At 39.4% G+C, this 24,966-nt stretch overlaps 1 protein-coding gene across 2 annotated transcripts; it reads right to left on the bottom strand.

Annotated features, from left to right (window-relative positions):
- Window positions 1-1,015: 1,015 nt before the first annotated feature.
- wnt10a (wingless-type MMTV integration site family, member 10a) lies at window positions 1,016-24,865 on the bottom strand. Of its 2 annotated transcripts, none has more exons than XM_068329978.1 (5): window positions 24,057-24,865; window positions 23,732-23,799; window positions 21,890-22,155; window positions 15,382-15,755; window positions 1,016-3,268 (listed from the first exon to the last, which is right to left on the bottom strand). In XM_068329978.1, exons 1-5 carry the CDS (start codon window positions 24,123-24,125, stop codon window positions 2,735-2,737), a joined length of 1,311 nt encoding a protein of 436 aa, XP_068186079.1. In that variant the 5' UTR covers window positions 24,126-24,865; the 3' UTR covers window positions 1,016-2,734. The 2 variants fall into 2 exon arrangements, with proteins under 2 accessions (XP_068186079.1, XP_068186080.1); XM_068329979.1 differs by having other exon boundaries at window positions 21,890-22,150; window positions 24,057-24,100.
- Window positions 24,866-24,966: the final 101 nt, after the last annotated feature.

The raw sequence follows: 24,966 nt of genomic DNA, 5'->3' as shown, positions 1-24,966 counted from the left end.
GGATTGAAATAAGTGCTGAGTAAATGTAAACACAGTGTGAAAACAGAATAAATCGATCCAGACACCACAGCAGTTTGTGAAAGCATGAAAAATTATTGAGCTGGAAGTTACCAAAAATGTAAAATTTGGTTTCTGTGCATGAATCCAGTAGATACTGTTTGGTCTCTTGCTCTCTTACATCCAGTATATTGTCAGTATTATCCTTGATATTATTATGTAAGTTCACAAATACTGCAACCATATATTCAGAAGAAAGGATGTTGCATGCACATACATATGTACCCATAAATGCTGGCTGTCTTTATTATTTTGATAAGGACCTGTATTTAACAAACAAATCTATTGAATCAGAATTCTTTTAGGGATTTTAAAATGCTCAAATCAAAAAGGCTTCTCTAAGATTTGACATGTACAGTAAATCATGATCAAATATTTTATTCTTAAAGATAATTTACATTTTAACATTGTAATCTGCAGCATCTAAGAAAAAAGCTTTTAGTTTATGAGAAAGGTGCAAGCTTGAACGTGTTTTACATTAATCTTCGGACGAAATTGAGAACTCGAAATTCTGGCACATCTCAGCTTTGACAAAAAAAAAAAAATTAAAATGTAATTATATATCTGAAGGGGGCCCTTGTTGCTCAAACGTTAGCAGAGCCTTTTCTGTTTTGAGTGATGCAACACTTTGGTTGGAGGTTTATACTGAGGTCAATGCCTGAATCTCTTTGTACCATCTGTCTATCATCTTCGTATTAGAACCGTTTCAATGCCGACAGATCGTAACCACTCTGTTCCATTATAACCAGAAGAGTGTGTTTACTGAAAGTACTTTAAGAATCAAGAATCCCCATTGGATGGATATCAACATTAAATATACTATAATATATAATCCAATATAAAATGTAACAGAGGGTTTTATGATCATTAGTATACAGATAAAAATAAACATCAAACTTTTAACAAAATCATTGCTTTCATGATTTTTTTTTATTATTCATCACATTAAAGCCCCTACTTTATGGCCATGTTATGGTCTTTCTTTATTGTCTTACAAATATTAAGTTATCCACAAAAATAAAAATAACTTAGATAATAACCATATTAAAACATAAAAATACATATACATACATTACATTTATGGCATGAAAAAATGCATATTGTTTATATCTCCCAGAGTTCTGTGTGTGCAATCTACTTATCAGAATCAAAATAATCTGTCATTTCAACACAGAAACACATTTTCTTGAAATAAATTACACCATCTGGTAAGAAGTCCCACTCACACAAATTTCTCAAGACCAAGTCTGATCTTGAAAATGGGTACTGGCAGAAATACAACTTTTGTAATTCATATGTTGTGAAGTCGACATTAGACTACCCATCTACACACTGTAAACATTTGTGTAGATAGTGTAGTTATCAAACAGTGTCGTACACAGGACATTTGCATCACAAAACAGGAGGGTTAATGACAGTTTGGAATGTTCTGAATCTGAAAATTGAAGTGCCTCAGTTTCCTGAGGGAATTGGTTGATGGTGGTTGTGCAGCATTATTGACATTTATTTACAATGCTGTACTTGTGAAAGTCTACTGTGCACTACACTCTGGCAGTCCTCTGACTTTACACACCACACACAACACAGACAGCACTTTGAACATTTTAGACAATATCTGCACAGCTGCAGTGACCTGCACTGTGAAAAAGCTGCATGCTATATTAAACACTAGCTCTTGTTGCAAGAGTTATCAAATAGCAATTTTCATATAGATTCGCACATAACTTGTAGTGTAGAGGTTACATTTTTGCTCTTACTCTGTTGGGAGCTGATACAAAGAAAGTTGTAAGGGTGTGATTGAATAATGTCCTGATCTGTCTGTTTGTCTTGGGATGTTTTTTTTTTTAAGGGTTGTCATGGCTGTAAACTGGATTACACATGACGGACACAACATGATGTAATATATTGACTGACTAATCCACAATGTCAGGTGAGCTATCTTCTGGCTAGGTGTAACATCGTAGTGTCTATAAACAATGAAAGTTCTGAAATGGTCTAGACGAGATACCAAATCTTAAGTGCTCAAAGTGTGTTTGTGCTGTGTCCTGTCATGTGAAATATTATGTATTATATATTAGTGCTTGTATGTAGGAGCTGGGAGACATGGTGAATCTTTTCACGACTGTGCTTACGCTGCAAGTCAAAGTTGGTGAAGCAAATGCTGTATTAGTATGTAATCTGTTTCAATAAATCCTGTAAGATATCTTCTTCCATTGTTAAGTGTCATTGGTTGATGATATATGTCTTCCCGACTTGTATGTATGTTGCTGGCTTTTAACTTCCTCTACACACCTGAATCTCATACAGCTGCACATCAGTAAACACACTGACGATGTAACAAGTCCACAATTCAAATATTAGAAATTTTCAAATATTTATCTAGGATAACCATATTCCTCTGTCACAACAGGAAAACCGTAAACATCCAAGCTCTTTGAGTTGTGACAGCTTGAAGACTTTGTTGCATGTGCACACTCTTTCCCAGCATGCACGTCTTTCAATCTGTCTGCTGGCTAAACCGTTTCACACTCCTCTGGAAAACAGCAGTCCACTGCAAACTGGTAAGGGGCCCATATATTACAGTCACATTCCCCCTCTCAAATGAATCGTTTTTCTTACAAAATGTCTCTTACTGTCTGTTTTCTATTTTGTGTACTGTCTCATAGTGTGTGTTTCTTCATTTACAGACACTGACCCACTCTGTTATCCTGCACTCTTCGCACACCACATAGCAGCACCAGTGAAACTTGCAATTGCAGCGTTCGCTTCGCGTCTGCTGTAGGATGTTGTGACCTCTCCCACAGCACAGGCTCTCACAGTTGTCCATGCCAGGGCTGGTCTTGTTGCAGATCCTACCCTGCGTGCCCGCCGAGTCTGACCCCAGGTCTCGCTCACAAAAATCTGGCGACTTTTCAAAGTAGACCAACTCGTTGACGCTCGGTCGCCGCCGATGCGTGTGGTGATGATGGTGGTGGTGGTGGTGATTGTTCTGATGGTGGTGATGGTGGTTGTGATGGTTGTGGTGGTGGGAATGGTCGAGCTGTCCGGTGTTTCGGTTGTGAGCCTTGATGAGTGTGGCGATGTGGAAGCGCTCTTTGAGGATGGAGCCCACCACCCGGAACTCTGGGGTGACCTGCCAACAGGTCTTCAGCTGGCAGCTTCCTGATGTCCCATGGCACTTGCATTTCCTTCTCATGTGGTCGAGCACCACCTGCGAGAAACAGATGGAGACAGACAGAAAAGGAGGGAGTGGGATGGAGTGAGGAGGTGAACAGAGGCGAAGAAGTGAGGAGGGAGTGAAAATGAGAAGGATTAATGACCTTCTTAATCACTGCTTACATTTTAAGTTCAATACATACAGTCTCAGAATAGCAGACTGCACGTCACATGTGTCATACCAAAGCTTTAGTTTTATTTGTTTGTTCTTCAAGCGAGCGACCATTCCAATGTAAAGCCAATGACAATAATGCCCCCGGAGAAATATTGGCCCCGCATTTAGGCAGGTGGTCTGGGCCTGTTGTCACACATACTGATATCAAATAACACAGATGGATGCAGGCCTTACCCAAACAGCAGTGTCATTATTCATTTTTTGGTATCAGGTTATGACTCTCTGCACGACACATATGCAGAGGCTCATAGGGCATCAATAAGTTTGACATATTTTCACTTTCTTGCTTTACTGCTGGCCAATGGGATCACATGGTTTAATCGCGCAGCCCAATTTAGCAGAAGTGCTTAGTAGTAGAAGTTGTGCAATCAAACTCATGAGAAGATTGTTTCTCATGTCATCTATGTGCAAGCATAAACAAGCAGAAATCACAAACGCAACACTGCGAGAACGACTCACTCAGCAGTACACGCACGTAAACACACACGTAAACACACACGCACACACACACGCACGCACGCACGCACGCACGCACACACACACACACAGACACACACAAACACAAACACACACACACACTCACACACACACAAGTCACGAAACAGTGTTGATCACAGTCATATTTCCCAAAGGCTTGTGCACATATTTATGTGTGTGTAATTGTGTGTGGATGTGTTTATCAGTCATCACCTGTTATAAACTTTGAGATCAAATTACCAACAGGAACACCAGGCCACCCAAAGTACTGACAGATGCTTCTGCTGTTGCTGCCCCTATCAATACACACTCATACACACATGCACGCGCTGTGCACTTACACACATTCCTGACATGTGGTAGCAGTAATTTCAATTTACACGCACACACAGACAATTTGTCACCCACCCTCTGTCACTCGGAAAGAAAGAGACAGCAATGGTGAACAGCAACAGGTGTGTCCATTATAGGAGGAAGGAGAGATGACAATTTATTGTTTGTGTATGGTGACAATGCCTGCATGTGAATGGATGTGTGTGTTTCCGCATAGCAATCAGCTTATAACGTCTTCATATGAAACTCTCAAGCATGATTTTATTCTCTATGAAGTTATGCAAAAGATTTGATCCATTATTTCACCAGTATCTCAATCACTGAAGAAACAACAATTGAAAAACAGTGGTAGATGAGAAATAATGATAAAATGAACAACTTGATTCAAAGCAAATGAAAACACCACTCGCAGTCTAAAAAAGGAACAAAATTAAATAGCAGCAGCAGCTAAACTCTGCAAATCTTGTAGGTTAGAGAAGGCTGTGACGCGTACACCAGAAGCTGCAACACATGTTTGTTTAAATCTAAGGTTGTGTTACTTTTTTATTGTTTTTAGACAACTGTATTCTGGGTAAAAATGTGCATAAAGAGCTGTGTTATTTTAACTCATCAAAACTGCCAGAATGAACATTTAAATAATGAAATGTTAGGAACTTCAATGCTGCAGTTTCAAATCATATTCTGATGCTGCATTATAACAATTATGCATAATCTCTCCATGTTTTCCAGAGTTTCAAAGAAAGTGACAAAGAAGTATGCATTTTGGATAAACATGGGTCTACTGTTATTGAGGGTGTTGAAAACAAAGTTGAAGGAATCTGTGATCAGTGGTGAGGAGATGCTATAGACGTTAAGACTTTATAAAAACAACATTATAATAGCTAAAACAGCACTTGCACTGAGTTCAGATTGCAATGTTTGGTTCAGTTTATAGGGGCAGAGGCAACCCCAGAATCACAAATGTACTGGCCTTAAACTCACAGCAAAGTCTGTAATCATATAACTCTCCAGCCCACTTAAACCTTAAAGAGACAAACTGGTCGAGCATAATTGCATCCACATTGCTACTGTTTGAAGGTGGATTCACAGCAGGATAGGGGCTTCAAAGGAGAGCAAAACAACAAAAAAAAACTTTAGAAAAGTACCATTTTTGGTGAAATGTATTCATTTCCATTGAGGGGAAGAACAAAAAATCAACTCCCTCTATGAGATTACCAACCGAGGGGCATGTCTCACCATTTTTTAAAAACATGTTAATTCATGTTCAGTTGGACAGTATGTGTGTGTGTGTGTGTGTGTGTGTGTGTGTGTGTGTGTGTGTGTGTGTGTGTGTGTGTGTGTGTGTGTGTGTGTGTGTGTGTGTGTGTGTGTGTGTGTGTGTGTGTGTGTGTGTGTGTGTGTGTGTGTGTGTGTGTGTGTGTGTGTGTGTGTGTACGGGCATACACTGTATCTTCTTCTTCCCCTTTCAGCTTTTCCCTTCAGGGGTCGCCACAGCAAATCAGTTGCTTCCATCTAACCCTGTCTTCTGCATCCTCTTCTCTCACACCAACTACCTTCATGTCCTCTTTCACTACATCCATAAACCTCCTCTTTGGTCTTCCTCTAGGCCTCCTGCCTGGCAGTTCAAAACTCTGCATCCTTCTACCATCATATATACGGTACATACAGTATATTGGTATCGTTTTACCAATTTATATATTATATATAAATGTACAAATGTACACACAACATGTTGGTGACAGTTTCTCTTGAGGAGGGAGATGTACATGGAGACAAGCTGCCAAACTGACATTCAAAGCAACTACTAATCAAGTAGTAGAACATGCCTGACAAAACTCAAATAGATCATATCTTGCAAGATATGGCAAACTTTGGATTCTATGTCAAATACATACTACAGTTGCCGTGTGTGCAGGTCAATGGAACAATGGAAACTGTATCTAAAAGTTTAGACGGTGGGTAATGGAAGAAGTGCCACCACGACTTCTTGTAGATGTAAAGAGTAAGAGGGGAATCCTTTAGGCTACTTTCACGGCAAGCAGAACTTTTTCAGTTCATCCATCGTATCCCCACAAGGATTATCGATTACAAGTAATGTTTTGAAATTTCTATTAGCATTGCATAACTTAGTTTTCACTTTTGGGTATTAACAATGATTGGGAAAGCAACTTGAAAGAAGATCCAAGTTGAATTGCAGTGACAAAAAGGTCAGCTGCTTTTAAAGATTTACGTTTACTTTACCTACAAAAGTTTTTACTTAACTTCTGTTTCACTCCATATTTTCCCTTCTTCTTCTTTTTCTTCTTCTTCTTCATCTCAGTAATATTGCTAGAAAGGTGACATTTAAAATACGAGACTTATATGAGTTTCTCAACTAAAATAAGCTCATTTAAGTCTCAAGGTAAAGCATCAGTGAAAGAAACTCCTAATGAATAACAATGAAATATGCTTGATGTATTGATTTTAAGTTGGATTGTTAATCATAAATGTAATTGGTTTTTATAGATCCTTTTATAGATCCTGATACTTTTTAAATTAAAAACAACACTGAGCAATATTACAGTATTTGCTTTTCAAATTATTGATGTGAGCATTTAAGACAGTATATCTTTGTAAACCGATTGATTTAATTTGAATGGTGTTACCTGAGTGATTTCTGTGTGAAGGGAGAAAGACTGATGGGTGTAGAGCAAGAAAGAATGTTGTGCCTTTTGGGAAATATATGCCTTTTAAATTTGAGTGATATGATGCACACCATCTGCTCTGGCTGGGCAAAGCTAAAAGATAGTTACATGCCCCCTAAAGATAAAGAAAAACTCCTCGGAAGTAAAAATAAACATGTGTGTTATGGAAAGGCCTAATATTCTTTTAATATATTTGAATGACTAAAATAAAAAAAAATTCAGATGCATAACATATTATAGGTGATAGAAACTCTGCCTTGCTTAGTATATTAGAAGTGGTCTGTTAGTATGACATGTGCAGTGCTGACCTATGGACGGAGTAACATTAGTGGAGTATGGGAAGAAAAAAGGACAAAACATACAGATACAATACATATTAAAAATAAGATTTAAAATGGTTAGATAACAATAAATTAAACGCCAATTTACCAGGAATTTAAACTATTATCCAGGACATTACTGATCGTTGAGTGGATTTAGGGTTTAAAGATTAAGGAAAAAGTTATTTGCTCATCTAACATATGTATTTACAATATACCAATTCCAGCCCACTTGAATTTACAGACTGATCAAGACTGACTCAAGATAAAGAGAAATGCCTGTTTCATTGTAATCTGTACCTGGAGCAAGAAAGAAAGACACAGACAGGCAACCCAAAAACAAATGTGGCCTTCTCATTGTTTCTTTTGTGACTACAGCAGAAATAGGGAGGAAATCTGATGCAGTGATTTATTGCTGCCTTATTGTAGATCTTGGGAATCAAGCCTGAGGACTTGTGTGACGGAGGTGGGGCTGCTTGCTGGAGCTGCAAGGGGAGTGCACAGTAAACGTTTGGGGAGGAGAGAGGAAAGGAGAGAGGAAAAGAGAATGACAGGAGTGAGAGATGATCTTTGGATCATCTCTTTGTTGTTTCTGTGCCGTTTGACACACAAAGACTGCTGGTATGTCTGTGTAGGTGTGTATGTGTGTGGGTGCTTTCACATATCGTCTGTTTCTACAGCCGATACTCTCTCAAGTCTCAGGCATCAGGTCCCTCTGCTATTAACCATGTAGAGTAGATTATAATCAGTCTTATCCAGTGTGCCATCAGCTGTGACTGTTTTGGCAAAGGGAACCAGGAGCAAATAAAAAAGAAATTACAATGTTGACACAACAGTCAGACACACAGTCTGACGTCTAAGTCTGAGAAGAGTGGAGGGGAATAGAGGAGAGGGAGAGGAAGAGTTGATATTTTAAATATGAAACAAATGCGTGTATAGACTATATGTCCATGAAGTCAGCAGGTCCTTGCAGAATAGATTAGATAGATCTAATCCCACTGATCCAAAGTTAAATTTTACAATATTTCAGGATAAAACAATATACCTGATACATATGATATCTAATCAAAAGATGGAAACCTCCTATATGCTGGTCTGTTGCTTACAGACCAGCTTACATTTATTTACACATACGCATGAGAGATGCAATGGCTTCAAAGTCAATGCCGAGCCACAGAAAGAAACAAACATCTGGCGAGTTTTAATTAGCTTAGAGAGTAAGACAGAGGCGTCTATAAAACCACCCCAGATGGAGATCAAATACAACATGTTGGTGACAGATTAGGACTGCAGGCAACTGAATCCAGTAGGGCAAAGTACATGCTGGTGTCGAGCAGAGCAGACTGTAGTGCAATGAATCGAGCGGATGGAGTAAACTGAAGAACAGAGCTGGTGTCTGGCCTTGTCACCACAGTGTGATCTTGAAAGGTCAGAAGGTGAAGTGTATTTTTCTGTTACTGGAAAACAAACGTCAGAAAATGAATGTGTGTACGTACACCAAGCATTTTAACTCTTTTTTTTTCTTCGTTTTACACTTGACCTAATGAACCCATCATTTCCCTATGATTTAACACCATTTATTGTTTTTTTTTCTTCTTCCCAGAATAAAAAAAAAAAAAGCATCAGTTTAATTTTGGTCCAACAGATGCTTTATAGCAATAATCAATGAGCAAATTTATTTACTGATTTCCAACTGAATGAAGCCTTTCTGTATTCAGATCATGCAAGTGCCAGTTGTAGTTTAGTAAAACCTGTGATCCATGCCTGCAGTATGCAAAAAGGTGAGTGTAACCACACATCAATTAATCTGATGTCACTGTAGATTTTGTCCTGCTGACTGATTTGGTTGAGACGGTACTGAGTCAGTGATAATTATGGATTTGGTATGAAGCAATTTTGTTTTTTGTCGGAGGGGGGGGGGTAATTTTGGCAAGACATACTGTACATAAGGAGGCAGGGCAGCAACAGTCAATGAAGAATTGAGCAATTGTGCTGTCTGACATTTATGAGGAATCCCAAAATAGACATTTTCTGTTTAAATGACATACCTCACTGCCAGCTATGCTGCTGGCACGCTGTGTGATCATAAACAGTGCAGAAAGGCAAGATAATAATGTTATTTTGAGGCAAATTAGTGCTTTAATTTTCTATCTCAATCTTTACGCAAATTAACAATGAAAGTTTTTGCAAGATTAGATTTACATGATACAGTAAATGTTCACCATGTGGAGCATATGCAGTTAAACTTTTGCAGTTAAAATCTAATTTATGGTTTACTCTGTAACCCTTTGTTGGGCGCATTGAACATAATCATTTAATCATCAATTGCCCCATCCTCACCACCAAACACTTTTGGGAAAATCCTAATCCAAAGTGTTCGTGTCCCGTGATCGACCTCTGTTGCTTATAGACAGCAGACTAGTCTGCTCGCTGCCTTGAATTTACGAGTTCAAAGAAAATCTACTAAAGGACATTTAAAGCCACGCAGAAAGCCAAGGCAATATCAAAGCACACAAACAAATCCCACAGCAGTACATTAAGCCCAGACATCACTTAAAACAAATCAAACGCCCTGCTTCAAAAGAACAGTTAAGCATATGGAGACAAATGAATTATAGACACAATACACATGCATGCAAACACAATCACACTGACAGTGTCTACAACAAACAGTGAGGACTGTGTTAGAACAAGTGTCTGTGTCTATACTATTTACTCACTGTTAATTGGACACAGTGTCCACAGCTCTTATTAAGAGACTAATAAAATGTTATTACTAGCATAAGTGCTTCCACCTGCTGCACATTTCCAATAAAACATTTACCTCTGTGCACATTTATTGTAGGTACTATTTTAGTTACTGGGTAATAGAAAACATGGGATTTAATGTAATGTGAATTGTAAATAGTTTTTGTATTCTTATCCTATTCCTCACTCACTACTATTCTCTTCCGCCTTTCTATGCACCGACACCGCGTCAAGTTCCTCGACAGTAATTTTTACTGTACTTCGCAATAAAACCTTTTCTGATTCAGATTCAGATTCTGATTTAGTTACATTTGCATGTGCTGGGTCATAGTGGGACGGATCAAATGCTCTTCCTCTATATTCTCAAGACTGAGGAATGCTCTGCACACCGCTGATGAAATGGAACGGGCTAGCCCTGTTCTAGCGTGGCTATTTTTGATCAAACACACTTAGCTTTTCGTGTGGCTTATGAGTCAATGAATTAACATGAATGAGCTCTCCACAGCAGTTTATCATCACACAAGGGTTAAATAAGGCATAAAAAGATCCTTGGTTTGGCGCTGCTGCTGCTGCTGCTTTGAATTAAGCTACAGGGGGTGATGCTCTAGATTCGCTATGGTAATCACTTTTATAACATGCAAAACAATGTCACTCAAAATATACCTTCAATAGCTTGATGCATTGATGGTGCGTTGTGTCTTATTCATATATGCATTATGATACACCATTGGTCAGGGTTTTGCAGTCTGACATCAAGCAAGAAGCTGATGTTTCTGTACAATGAGTGAAGATGAACTAAAATTTAATATGTATCACTTTTAATGAAATGTGGCTCAGCTGGGCTTCTACTTGCATCTTTTGCACAAGAGCAATATTTTCTGACGCCTTGGCACCCATTAGCCACTCCAAAAATTCGAGGTGAACTGGCTGTAGAGGTTTCACCCACCACCACATCCATTCAAAATTTAATTGATACCTCATCTTTGTTGGTTGATTTATATCAAGATAAAAGTGTGCATTATATAAACAGATAGGATGAATGAGACTAGATAATTTGCAAAGGAAAACAATGAATTACAAATGTATTAAATGAGCAGATGTAGAGTTCAATTGCACAACTCAGTCCTTCCTGAGGAGTAGGTACCATTTCCAACTGGTAAGACAGTGTCCTAGCACAGCAATGTCAGCAGTCACGGGAAACTTTATATTTCATTGGAACAGTAGCCTCAACTCCTCACCTCACACCACAGGTGAGAAGGTACAAGTGGAAGCTAGCAGCTCTTTGATTCTACTACTTTGCATATTGTGGCATCACTGCTAACACGCCTAAGTTGTTACTATGATCAGTGGCAAACTATAATGATAGCTTAACCTCTAGTTTACGTTGACTTTATATCCAAACATTGCATTGCAAAGAGCCAAAGATATACCAAGAACTGGACGGGGGACTGATGAGGTATCTGTTTTCCTACCTGAAAGGGGGATACTATCTCATCTAACTCCCCCCAAGTTCTGATGGTGAATTGCACTTACCAGAAGATGCTTGCCAGAAACAAGGGAGACTGTTGCAATGCCAGCACTGTCACCACCTGCCTAATGAGCAGACAGGACTCAACAGAACCTCTCCATGGCTCTGAGCTCTGCAACGCAAATGCAACAAAGCGTGCCAAGCATTTGTTTTGAGGTGTGGTTTGATTGAGAAGAATGCTCATAAAAATTAAAAAAAAAAACTTGGCCGAGAAATTTACTAACCTGTAGAAGTGCTTCCATGTTATAAATATCCAGCCACATGTCTCAATTTCAATTTTTTGTTTGATTAATCTCCACAACGGCATGAAAACCTACTTACAAAGAAAAGTAATTCTAAAATACATGAATTAAATAAAGTCCCATTAGCTGGCACTTAACTTGTGTATCGTACTTGTAACCTATAATCATATGTAAATAAACTTTGCCTTGTGTATTAATTTGTTAAACCTTAATGTACGGTATTACTGTATTTCTGTAATCAGTCCTGTTGAAGAGTAGTTGGAGGAGGAAGAGCAACAGAGGGGTGAGAGGGGAGGAAAGGAAGGGCGAATCTCTTTCTACTTTCCGCCCCAGTGTTTGAAGTCTAAAATCTTTTGCAGGGTTTTAAACATCTGTTTCCAAACTGCCAGCAGCCACTAATTAGGACTAAAAACAAGACGGGACGTCGTGAGAACCCTGGGGTGGGCATGAGGCGACATGCACACCCCGCTAAAAACCACCGCATTCCTCTGTTTAAAGACTACTCCTCTGAAAGGGGCTGGAGGGGAGGAGCGGGGCCGAGGGAGGTGAGGTGGTAGTAGGTGGGAGAAAAGAGATACGGGAGGGGTAGGCATTATTTTGAGGCCCCACCTGTCAATGTTTTCTGTTTGATTCTAGGGGCTGTGTGTGTGTGTGTGTGTGTGTGTGTGTGTGTGTGTGTGTGTGTGTGTGTGTGTGTGTGTGTGTGTGTGTGTGTGTGTGTGTTTCAAGTCTTAGAGGGGTTTTGTTGTGGCTTCCAATAGCATTTGAAGTCATCAAGGTCCGTGGTACTTTATGGTATAACAGCTCTACCATGACTCATAAGTCTCTGTCTGTTTCCTTTCTTTCCTCTCCAGCCAGGAAATGCCTCTGAACTTCACACCTAATTCAAACACTGATCTCTAGCCTGACTTTGACTTGAACAGCCACTCACACAACATCTGATTTACCCCGAAAATTACCGTTGATTTTTGGCAGTTGTTTTTTCTGTTTTTTTGAGTCATTTGTTAACAGGCCAAAGAGGTTTTAGGAGCTCAGAGGTCAAACTTTTGAAAACAAGTTCCAGACTATGATCTTTCAAAAACTGCCATTGTTGCAAATCAAGTTGCTCAAGCAAGTGCTTGTGTCATATGAAACACTAGCTTTGTAGGCATTTTACCAAACGGTCTGCGTAACAGTGTCATCACACCTAAAGAATCAGGTATGTGAAGAATTGATTCAGTTTCTTGCAAACAGACAAAGGGAAACTTACAAGGATATCAGAAATGTTTTGGAAGTGTGACAGCATTTAAGATCATGTGCACGAGCCAACGTTGTTCATTACTGGGGACACACATAGTCTTGAGAGGTATATCTTTAAAATGTTGTGTATCTCCTGATAGATCCAAACAAAATAAGAAGCACCCAAAAGAAAAAACAAAACAAAACAAATATCTCCTTTGCTCATAAATTCATTACTTCTTATGTCATATCAACCCCCACCCAAAATTCATTGCACCATTTCTACATCTGTGAATATTCCTATAATAATAGCTACTGCTGGGAGTCCAGCTGTTGTTGAGCTCAACTGTCATGGTGCACATTTGTGTTTTGTCTGCATAATCAAGGAAACCAGAACTAAACAGATGGAAGGATAAAGGCCCAAATTTTTAGGAGGAAGCAGGGAACAATGAGCAATTTAGGCTCACTTCTTGTCTCTTTTCCCCAACTGTGCTGGATGCTATCAAGGCTTGTCATTGTCATTTATATCTTTCACTCTTATTGCCTATGGCAAGCAACTGATGGTTTCTGATCATTCACATGCTTAGAATTATCCTGCTTTCTAAATATAACAAACAACAATGGGGCTGGGGATGGTTGTGTTATGTAGTGGGTGTCTTGTTATAGAACTACAGAAACCAGAAACGTACACTTGAAAGATGCATTAGTATGCTGTAAATCATCAATATATCATCATTAATCTCATACTGCAGTTAAGTAAATTTACCTTTTGTCAAAATCGGCAACTTCCCCAATCTGTCAAACACAGAACAAATGATCTGTAAACAAAATGATCCATGCGACAGAGAAATTACTGGAGTTTCCCTAAAGGAACAATTGAATGGGGGTTTAATGCAGCTCATTTAAGGGATGTCAATGAAGCCAAGCTATACAAATATGTTCACCGGTGTACATAAATGTCAAAAAATAAACATGATCCATTATAACCTCTTGTTGTTCATCCTCCTAAACCAAACAGTGCAGGAGCAAACAGTGTAGCCTCCATATTTGATTTCAATTTGAAACCTAGTTGATCAAAACAACTGCAATGAACATTTTATGTTATCAGGGAGATATAGCTAAAGATTAGTCACTTTGCGTGCCTAATTTAGTCCATCTGTCTTTCTCACCTCACACACATGCTGAGTTTGACATTGTCTGGGGCGAGATATTAGCTTCTCTCATCAGCCGGTCAGATCTGATGTCCACTGATCTCTGTGGAAGGACGGTGCATGTCTCAAGAAATAACCCATTACATTTTGGGAACAGGTACAAACGTCCATCCAGGAATAATTTTCCACTTTTCTTGACACTTTGTGACATGACAGGACATTTTCCAACTTTTTCTCTAATGATGCAAGAACTAGCAAACCGAGTTCCAAAGGTCAACTCGACGGACGTATATGATTGTCGGTCCTTGGCAGACGTATGCATTCTACTGCGGATCTGGTTCAAACTGATGTAAAAAAAACACACACACACACACACACACACACACACACACACACACACACATTTCCTGTGTTTTTGTGTACTTGCCAAGGATCTGGTACAAATAAACTCAATACACTAACTCAACTATTATTTTGCAAGACTTGAACTGTAAGTAACCATTACTGTGAGTACAGCTTGCAAAACTCCCAAACACACACACACACACACACACACACACACACACACACACACACACACACACACACACACACACACACACACACACACACACACACACACACACACACACACACAAACTCTCCACCAGCAAAAATAAACAGCGATGTAACAATAACAAGCCACTGCTGACCTAGCCAATAAAATCAGGTTGTGTTATATCTTTGGCTCTATCTATCTTGACCCTCCCGTTCTCCACCTGTTTTGATACGTCATACCTTATTTTGTAAATTATCTTGAAGATAGTGCCATATTTACAGTACAAGGAGAAATAAAACAGCGTTGCTTTCTTGCTGCATTGGGCACAGACAGGATCACAGGGGCAACAACTACTGTGATGTGTATTAATACATTGGCAATGCATTTACTCAAAATATAGCTGTCACAACACGGTGTTCAAAACCTCAAGCCCACAGTGTAGTGGAGGCCTTCTGCAAAGCAAACTGTAAGATTCAACTTCCAGCCGCAATAACCTTGATGACATCATCAGGGATATTTTTGAACCATTAGAAGGCTACCCTTGGGCCACAATAGACATCATTCAACAGCCTGAGTAGTACTTCCTGTGTCAATAAACTCAACATCGTTTATGAAAAACATGTTGATGGAACAAAACAATTTGTATTCATACAAACACCCACATCCTCTCTCCTCTGAGCCTCCTCCCACTCACCTGTCTCCCAACTCTATTATTATGAAGCCTCATACGGGCATGGATGTCCTTGTAGGTTTCGCGGGCATCCAAGAAGTCCCTCGAGAACTTCTCTCCAAATTCCACATCGGGGCTGCAGCCGCCCCATTCCCAGGAGTCCTGGGGTCCTGGCAGTTCAGCCGGGTAGTGCTCCATCACGCCGTGCACCATGCCCTTCCCTCGGTGGATGGCCTCCAGCTGCAAACGGTGCAGTTTCATGCGAAAGGCCTCCTCGTCCCCGCGTCTTTTCTCGTCGCAGCTGCATGCTTTCAGTTTACCCATGGAGCAGGCATTGGCCACAGCGTGCACCACACCTGCTGCTGCGATGGCATAGGCAAAGGCACTCTCTCTGAAACCTGTAGCAAATAAGGACAGCAGAATAGTGTCATACATGGAAATCAAGGTCTCTATGAGGGTAACAATATGGATGCAGAGATAAACCAGGAAAAGGCCTAAAACATCAATACTAATGTCTGAGCTGAAGACAAAAGAAAGTCAGCAAATATCACAATAAAAACATCAAAACGCTGGTATGAATATTGTGTAATGCTCCCCTTTTCCTTACATTATAGAGACATATTCAGATTGTGTTTGTGTGATTGTAAACAAACTTCCAATAAGCATTCCAGTGTGCATGTGTCATGAACCTTTCTTTGAAATGAGATGATTACCATGGATGACACAGGATGACATTTACGAGGTAATGTCATGTTGTTGTTTTTGTTGTTGTAGTTCTTTCATTCATTCATTCATTCATTCATTCAGGGTCACAGGTTTACACTGGATCCTATCCCATTTGACTCCAGGTGCAGGCAGGGTACACCCTGAATAAGTTGCCAGTTTATCACAAGGACACAGAAAGACACATTCATTCAGACTTAGTCATTTAGTTTAGTGTGGTCAAATCAACAGAGTTGCATTTTTTTGGTGGTGAGATGAGGCTCAAGAACTTGGAGAAAACCCAGGCAGACATAGGTAGAATATAAAAACACAAAAAAGCCATAGGAAGAATGGAAGTGTGTAATAGTGCTACCCACTACACCACCATGCTCCTCTGTTGTTATAGTTGCATTGCGTTATATTTCTTTCTTTATGGAACTGTATTAAAAAAAATTTAAAACTATGCTACAAAAACATGAAACTAATAAATAGTAATAATAATAAATGGATTATTAATTCATTTAGATCTAAAGCTGTTTGGTACAACTTTAAAATTCCGTCTTCATTTCCTTGCCTTTGGACTCACTTAACAAGATTTAAGGCAGCTCAACTAGAAAATCACTAATGTATGACTAAACAAGTTCCCTGTTTAAATGGAAACTCAAACTTATTCCCACTTTTATACACAGACGAAATGTGGCAAGATAACCAGGGGCAATAGCAAACAAGTTTTCAAAACACTTGCGTACTTTGTCTCAGTGGGCCAGATGAACATGAACAGACCCCCACCACTCCCATCAGAGGACTCACAGAGGACTCGCACACGAAGCAATGCTGCGTCCCCTCCTGTCTGTTCCTCCACATATCTTGCTGATGATGCTGTGCAGCTCACTGGTGTCTACTGCATGCAGAATGGTGCTAGATACTAGATGTGTGCATCAGTACAGTGCTTAGCTTTGGAAATGTATGCACATTGTGTATATCTGTTGCGATGTTTGCTTCTACAAGTGTTCCTGATGGCCTCTTTAGTGTATTAAACCATGTCTATTCTGTTACTTTCTGCTATTTCAAGGTAAACGGTACTTTATCACTAACTTGCTTCAGATTGACAAGACTCATTTCATCAACTTATCCTCAATGAAACATGAGAACTCACGACGTGTTAATATTAGAGCATGTTTAAGATTGCAGAGGCTGATCATGTTGAATTGCAGCTCTTCCCTGCACTCACTTTCAACAGCCTTGGATGGACTTCTGTGCAGGGAGAAGTGGTTGGATGAACGTGCGTGAAATCGCCCTACAGGAATAACACGTTTCTCGACAGCGAGTCTAACTTGCATGCAGAACGTGGAAAATGGGGTGCAGTTTTACCACGACAGACGTGTAACTCTGTCTTCCTCTCTGAGACTGTTACAAAGATCTTCTCTTACCCATGCACAAGAAATATCAACGTGCATTCCATGCTGAGACATCTCTGAGACATAAAAATCCATGTCCAATGGTAGAATCAGACTGAAGGATGAAGCAGCACTTTACTTATACCCTCTGCAGGGTTTGTTGCTAGCTCTCAGCTCACTGTCTGTGAGCTTGGTGCCCTCAGGCTCCATAAAAGCAGCCCCACTGGCAGTCGCTGACTGGTGTAGAAAACAGTGAAGATTATTATGGAAACTTGTAAAGAAAACATGAAAAGAAACCACTTAGGAGTTTATAGTACACTGCTCGAAGGGGAAATGATTCAGGCAGCCTGTTGAAGCCAAATAAAAAACTATTAACTGGAACTACCCCTTTTAGCACTGTTTGATGTTACTTTGGTATTTAAAAATCCAAGTAAATGTGATATTGTTTTGTTTTCATGTATAAAGAAACATGAATATGCAGTGTTGGTGTATTTTAATATGTTGTTATTTTTGCTATTGTATGTTTGATGGTGGACTTATTAATAAAAAAAGCACATTTTCAATATAAGAAAATATGAAACTGCATGAAGTTCCAAACTGGCATATTTGAGAGCAACAGCAACACTAATGGAAAGTAACTGAACCTATGTATCTTAAAACGAACACGCAATAATAATAGTGATAAAAAATGTAAGTGTCTCACTCTCAAATGGCTAAAAAAAAAGAAGCTTTTGATTCAAATAGTCCATCTTGGCTCAAAGCATAGAGTTAAAGCTGAATTTTAATCTTAATGAATAGTCAAGTGCATGCTGTGCTCTAATGCTCATTAAATAAAGTTCAATTTGTTTCACCAAGATGAGAACGATTAAAATATTTAAACAATTGCACCTCTTTTATTCAACTGATTAAAGAAAAGTTGCCCTTCCTGTTTTTAGACAGCAATTTGAGAGCAAATTCACTTTAAGTGAAAGAGAAAAAGATCAAGCGTTTCACTGGCTGTTATATTGTGCTAGCGCTGGGCCACATTCATCCTGAGCTGAGCCATTGAGGTTCCAGATGAACCAGGTCTTTAACAACAACCCTTCATCAAGCCAACACCATGTCCTCCTTTAACTCAGGTCTATTTTAGTTCCATCAGCTTTGAATCGGACTTTAACAAAGAGCCTGCTTTTAGTCAACTCACTCATGATTCGAGGCCTTTGATCAATAAATAAATGTCTCTGACTGAATGCAACATGATAATAAAACTGCATTGAATTATTTTTTAGTCACAACTGGAAAGAACTTTACACAATACAAATATTAACCCATATTACTGACATATCCACTTTGTCAGCATCAATTGTTTATTAACACATCCATCAGCATTGGTTTAGCATTCCCTTTGTTCCCATGTGATATTCACATTTGTTATTACTTTAAGCTATTTTGCAGCTTCATGCCCTATTTCACCAGCTAGAGAATTTCCTCTATTATTTGGTGATGGAAAAGCAGTTTATCAAGGACACTTTTTCAAAAATCGCACATATGAGAGCAGTTTAGAGGAAGTCAAAGAAGTTCAACAGGAAACAAGGATAAAGACTAAAAGGGTAACAGCAGAGATGGTTATTTGTTTTGTGGATTTATCACCATGGGCAACATCTTCAGCAAACCAGCGACAAGAAATAATTTGATCTACTGTTATTTTACACAGAGTACATGATAGCAGATCTGACTCCGTCGCATCTTCATATGTAGAATGCCTGTTTTAGCTCTTGCCCCGCTTTGAGCCTAGTTCTGAGACGCAAGACCCCATAAGACTGGGAACAAATCAATCTAACAAATAATTCACCGGCTGCGGCACGCCCGGCTGAACTGATGGCAAAGGAAGTGACAAAATGAATTAAAGATTGAAAGGAAACTGTCACTTTGTGTTACAGAAACCAACTGAACAGGTTTATGCTTTTGCCTCCGAGAGTTGGGAAAGTGCTGAGAGCAAATTCACAAGCACTCGCACTGGCAAGGTAAGTAAAAGCATTAGGAGCATACCAACATGGGAAGATGTGGACTCAGTGACAGAGGGAGAGAGTGGGAGAAAGAGAGATAGAGAGTGTGTGTGAGAGACAGAGAGTGTGTGTGTGTGAGAGAGAGAGAGAGAGAGAGAGAGAGAGAGAGAGAGAGAGAGAGAGAGAGAGAGAGAGAGAGAGAGAGAGAGAGAGAGAGAGAGAGAGAGAGAGAGAGAGAGAGAGAAGAGAGATTCTCCTATTTCTGGCTATCCATGTCTTGCCTGACATCCTCTTTAGCCTAGTTTTTGATATAAGCCAAACAAGAATGAGCTTGGGCCCCGAAAAGTAATCAGATTCCATCTTCAGAGAGTCCGAGCATCCAATATAGAAAATTATAGCTGAAAACAAATACTGAGGTGCAGAGCTCCTGATTTTCCCTCAGAAAACTCTGAGAGAAATTAGTTAATATTAATATCAGAAGATTTTAGAAAATTTGAGAAAAGTCTGTTTGACAAGGGGGTTCTCCGATGTCAAAATGTTTAATCTGGTGGTACTTAACACGCTCTTAAAAAAATTATATAAACTACTTAATACGTTGACACAAGTTTAGTATAGATAGCCTAGACCATTTCTTTTCGAATGGCAATCACAGCAAACATTTCCTTCACACTTCAGATCAATTCCAACTAATCCATATCTGTAAATCTCTGTGGTAAGGCTACTTGTATGTAGTCGCTGCATGCCACAGTAACTAGGATAATTTTTTGGCTTCTGTTGAACAGAGTGTAACAAGTTATAGATGAATCATCTGATTGAGAGAAGTTGTTTATGTCAATTTGAAGTTTCTGCACCTGGGGCAAATGGGGATGTCAGACACCAAGCAACTGCCTCTATTAATAATGACTAACAGCCTCTCAATGAGTCAGTGAGGAGTGAAAGTAAGGCTAGTGGTGTGTAAGTGTACACTGTATTTAAGTTTGTTAGCGAATATAGTCATCGGGATTACAAAGCTAAGGTTCCATAATGATCATAAAGCATTCTGATTAAGGTGAACATAAATCATGAGAATGGCCTCCAGGAATGACCTGTCACATTTAATCAGTTATTTTTTTTATTATGGGGATTTCCGTCGACAATTCACCACTGACGTCTGAAAGGATTCAGAAGTTTCTGTTGCAGCTTTACCAATTTTTTTTTTTTTGACAATTGATCTATTTTTTATTGTTACCACTCAAGATGTATATGTAAAGTAAGATGTCATCATCACAAAGAGCTATTACTGATTGAAATAAAATAAATTATTTATAGCACAGTTATTTGTTAAATTTATAAAAGACATGTCAATGTTTTTGTGGCAGCAATTTTTGCATGGAAAACTTAATTTGTGAAACCGTCGACTAAGATGGTTCATTACTACAGATCACATAGTGCCCTTCTTTTCAGCCGTCATTACACTTGAAACGACCAAGAAACATTTGCCCTTTCCAGTCAATGAACAGAGATGCGTCGATCTGAAGGGTTTCTAACTCCGAGGATTCTCTTTCATCCTTTGTGGCTTTACTTGCAAAGATCCAACAACTACAAAGCATCTGCGAAAACCGATCTGCAGGAGGTTCGGTGATCTTGAGTTGACCAACTTCTTTTGAAGCTACCTGCTCTTTTGTGCAGACTATTGAGGAGATACAGTAAGGTGGTTAGAAAGTGGATACCAGTTAGCTAGTCACTAAGAGATAGCCTAACTATTTAGAGGACTTTATTACAATGAGATCCATTCAGCAGTCGTATCTCTGGTGGAAAGTGATCCCTTTTGATAATCTGGTTTCTGTTTTGGGAGAATATTGCTTCAGGACATGTAGGATGTAACATATTTTTCTGAGCAGCATATAAAGGTTTTCCATCAAAATGTGTTTGAAGATAAGACTACAATCTGTTTGAAGACCAATCTTTTGAACTGCATGACTTCTTATTTTCTTCATCAAGTAGCCTGTGGTGATGTCATTACTGATACTATTGTAGCCTACACCACATTGCCTGAAGGTGTCTTGTTGGTTTTACTTAATTGCGTCTGCCAAGGACTTTACATTTTTGTCGGCACTTATTTGTTTTTCTGCCTGCCAGTCAGTTACCAAGACTACTCAAAAGGTTATGAATGGATTTTGATGACAATGTTTGGAGATATGCAGTATTGCCCAATGAAGAATTCATTCCATGTTGGTGCTGAACCTGATCATCACCTTTAGTTGTGTTAACCCAAGTTTTCTCATTTCGTTTATCAAAATGTTGCCTCGTACAATACAATGCTTGGACAAAAAAACCCCCAATTTATTAAGATCTACCACACATCAAAGTTTGATCTGATTCAAGAATGGTCATTTATAGCAGAAATTGCTTATTCAATTAGTAATCAAAAGCCATTGAGCTAGTGAAGAAAACTGAAATAGTGCCTACCTCTTTTAAAAACTATGCTGTCGTAGGGTATTTTGTTGCGAGTCTCCAGGCTCGAGCAGTTCCAGCGGTGCCCTCTGAACTGGTGCTGGCACTCATGGATGGCAATCTGGATTCCCTGGATTGCAGATGCCGTCACATCAGGGTTACGCATGCACACCTCCAGTTGACGCCGTGTCAAACCCGGCAGTGTCAGACATACTGTGTTGGCATTCAGTATTGGGTCAATGTTGGGGAGCTTCAGGCCTAAGATTTCATTGGAGTCTACCCTGCATGGAGCACACAACTCTGGTTATTGACAAGAAAAAGAAGTCCTAAATCTTCTGTCACTGCATTCACTAGGACTTGAAAGGTCTTGGTTGATGTTCCATGGACATCACAAAACGGCCAGCCCCCAACACCATCAAACACACACAGTGTGGCTGACTCTAGCACAGCTGAAGGGGAAACACACTCTAAGATCTATTGGTTAAAATCATGATCAAGCCTAATGTCACTAGTAGAAGTAAGGGAGACTGTTGATCCTCAATCATTAGCAAAAATTACTTGTTCTTAGTACAAGTACAGAGAAAATGGTCAGACATGAAAAATGGTTCTTATTCATTTAAATGCATTTTTCTAAATCTGTGACAAATTGTATATGGGTGTTAAGTTGATTTAGTGGAAATTCAGGTTCGGTCTCCTAATCTTCTGTCTGATGTTGACCGACAGTAGGTTATACAGCAGAACTAGTGATTGATGTGAGGAATGCGGGGAAGCTATCCACGCTTTGCTGGAAGAATCCATCACTTGTCGTAGCAATTCTAGATAAACAGCCCAACTTCCATTACTTGCACTCAAAGCCACTTCAAAAGCCATCACAAATCACCTGTCAAAGAAAGCAGTTAAGATGCAAATTCGGGGACTTTGTCGCTGCTAGGTGTGTCTCTGTACTCGGCTGCTTCTGTTGCAGATCAATCATGTGAACAACAGTTATTCAGGTGACAGCAGTCAGAGTTCTTCCCTACTTCACAGAGAAACACTTACAGCAATAAGACGGAAAACACAGGCTGCCCTGATGATGGCTTGAGAGCTGAAAGGTGTCCAGCTTTTTCTTTATCATTACATTACAACTAAAACCCAGGTTGTGTACGTTTACCATTTACATGACCAAGACACACAAATTGCAAACATGCATGGCTGTGGGAATAGACAAATACATCAAGTACATCAGTTTACGCACATGTTCAAGCACACCCCAGCATGCATGCACAAATACCAGGTGTAGGGAGGAGTGTACAGTAACACACACAGAGGCGCTCATGCAGCTGCAGAAACTTTGCGTGCTACTTCTTTCCACAGTTGCATCAACATGTGGAACTTGTGCAGGTTCTTCTTTGAACTGATCGCTAATAAAAGAACTAACATTCATAACCTGCTTTGTCCTTTTTTTTTTCTTTTTTTTTCTTCTTTTTTTTACAAAACGCTTGCGGTAGCTTTGGACCTTCTGTTGCTTCTTGTTGTGTTTAATTGAGTTTAGGGCAGACCTGTTGGGATGTCTCCACAACACATAACTTTTTTATAGATTTGATGATTAAGGTGCATTAAAAGATCATAATTAGCAATAGGTATGGGTAATCTTGTAAAACTGTCATATTTGATTATGTATATTTTTCGTTATTTAATTTTTGCTTGTATGAACATATTAATATAACTTTATTGAAGTGAGGTTGTTTTTTTTTTTTTAATTTTTATTGCTACTAATGCATTCTATTAAAGATCTTAATAGATTTTTTTAAAAGTTGTGGAGGCGGCAATGCTTTTGGAGTATAATAAAACAGTACAAACAAGTTAAACTCAACTCACCTTTTGTTCAGGAGGCAGATAACCAACAAGACGCATGTTATTCTGAGGACTGAATGCTCCATTTTGTGCTTTGTCATAAAAAAACAAGAAACAAAGTTAAAAAAAAAATAAATAAATAAAGGGAGAAGAACTAAAGTCCCATAGTCCGCCTTGAAGTTTCGGGATCACAATGAGCAAAGAGGAAAGAGGAGGGGTGGGGGGGGTCAGGTGAGGTCCAGATAAACGTCGGCGCTGGACTTGACAGCTCCGAAGACCCCGATTCCAGATGTGCCAGCCAGCGGCGGGATACTCATTCAAAAAAAGTTTCGTGAAGCGCTCAACTTACTGAATGGAAGGAGGTTGCTACAAAGTTTGGGGAGTCAGTGTTGTCTTTCTTATACACATCCGTACACATCCCGGTTGTTTTCGCCAAGGTGCTGGGATTTATAATACATCCTAGAGAGACGGCTGGACCGAGGTAGGCGCTCTAAATGAAGTCAGCTTGACTAGTGATGTTTCGGTGCGCACCGACAGTCCTCTAAACTCCTGCACTTAGCGCTTCGCCAGCCCACTTTTTTTTTTTTTTTTTTTTTTTTTAATTTTGAGTCAGCCGGGGAGTAGAAGAGCGCCGAAGGAGGTCAAGTGCCTCGTTAGAGCAAGATAGAGATCTTTTCAGATAAAGAGAGCGGTTCACCTAGCCTGCGCCTCCTGTGAGGAAGAACCTTTATATTCCAGTGGATTCGCGATGCTGAGGATGTGGATGATGAGGCGCACTCTGGAAGAAGTTCAGACAAAGAGATGTACTAAAAATAAATATGGTGATGATAAGACTGTTGATGAGTTCTAAAAAGTCATTTATGGTTAAGAAGGATTAGATTAATCCTTAAATGAACAACACTCAGATATTGTTGTGTGAAGCGCTGACAAAAAGTGGTAACAATCTGTCCGTCCACCAAATATCTTCACAACTGTTGCAGATAGAAAGATGAAAGAAAAAGCAGATTACTCGGGCGGCAGAGGGGATGGAAGTTAGATGATGACCTTGACCTTGAGAAAACTAGGTCAAGGTTAAATTTCAACTTTTGTACATTTTTATGCACATATCTCAGGAACTGGATAAGATACAAAGACGAAACAAAAGGCGTTATATTCAGGGAGGCAAGGGGTGGGGGTGGGGGAATCTGATCACAACCTTGATCTTGAAAAACTAGGTCAAGGTCAAATGTAATTTAAAAAAAAAACCTTTTTAGGTACAC

The sequence above is a fragment of the Antennarius striatus genome, chromosome 12, assembly GCF_040054535.1.
Source record: "Antennarius striatus isolate MH-2024 chromosome 12, ASM4005453v1, whole genome shotgun sequence".
NCBI classification, from domain to species: domain Eukaryota; kingdom Metazoa; phylum Chordata; class Actinopteri; order Lophiiformes; family Antennariidae; genus Antennarius; species Antennarius striatus.
Note: the sequence above shows the minus strand (reverse complement) of the source record. Positions and strands in the feature narration are given on the sequence as shown.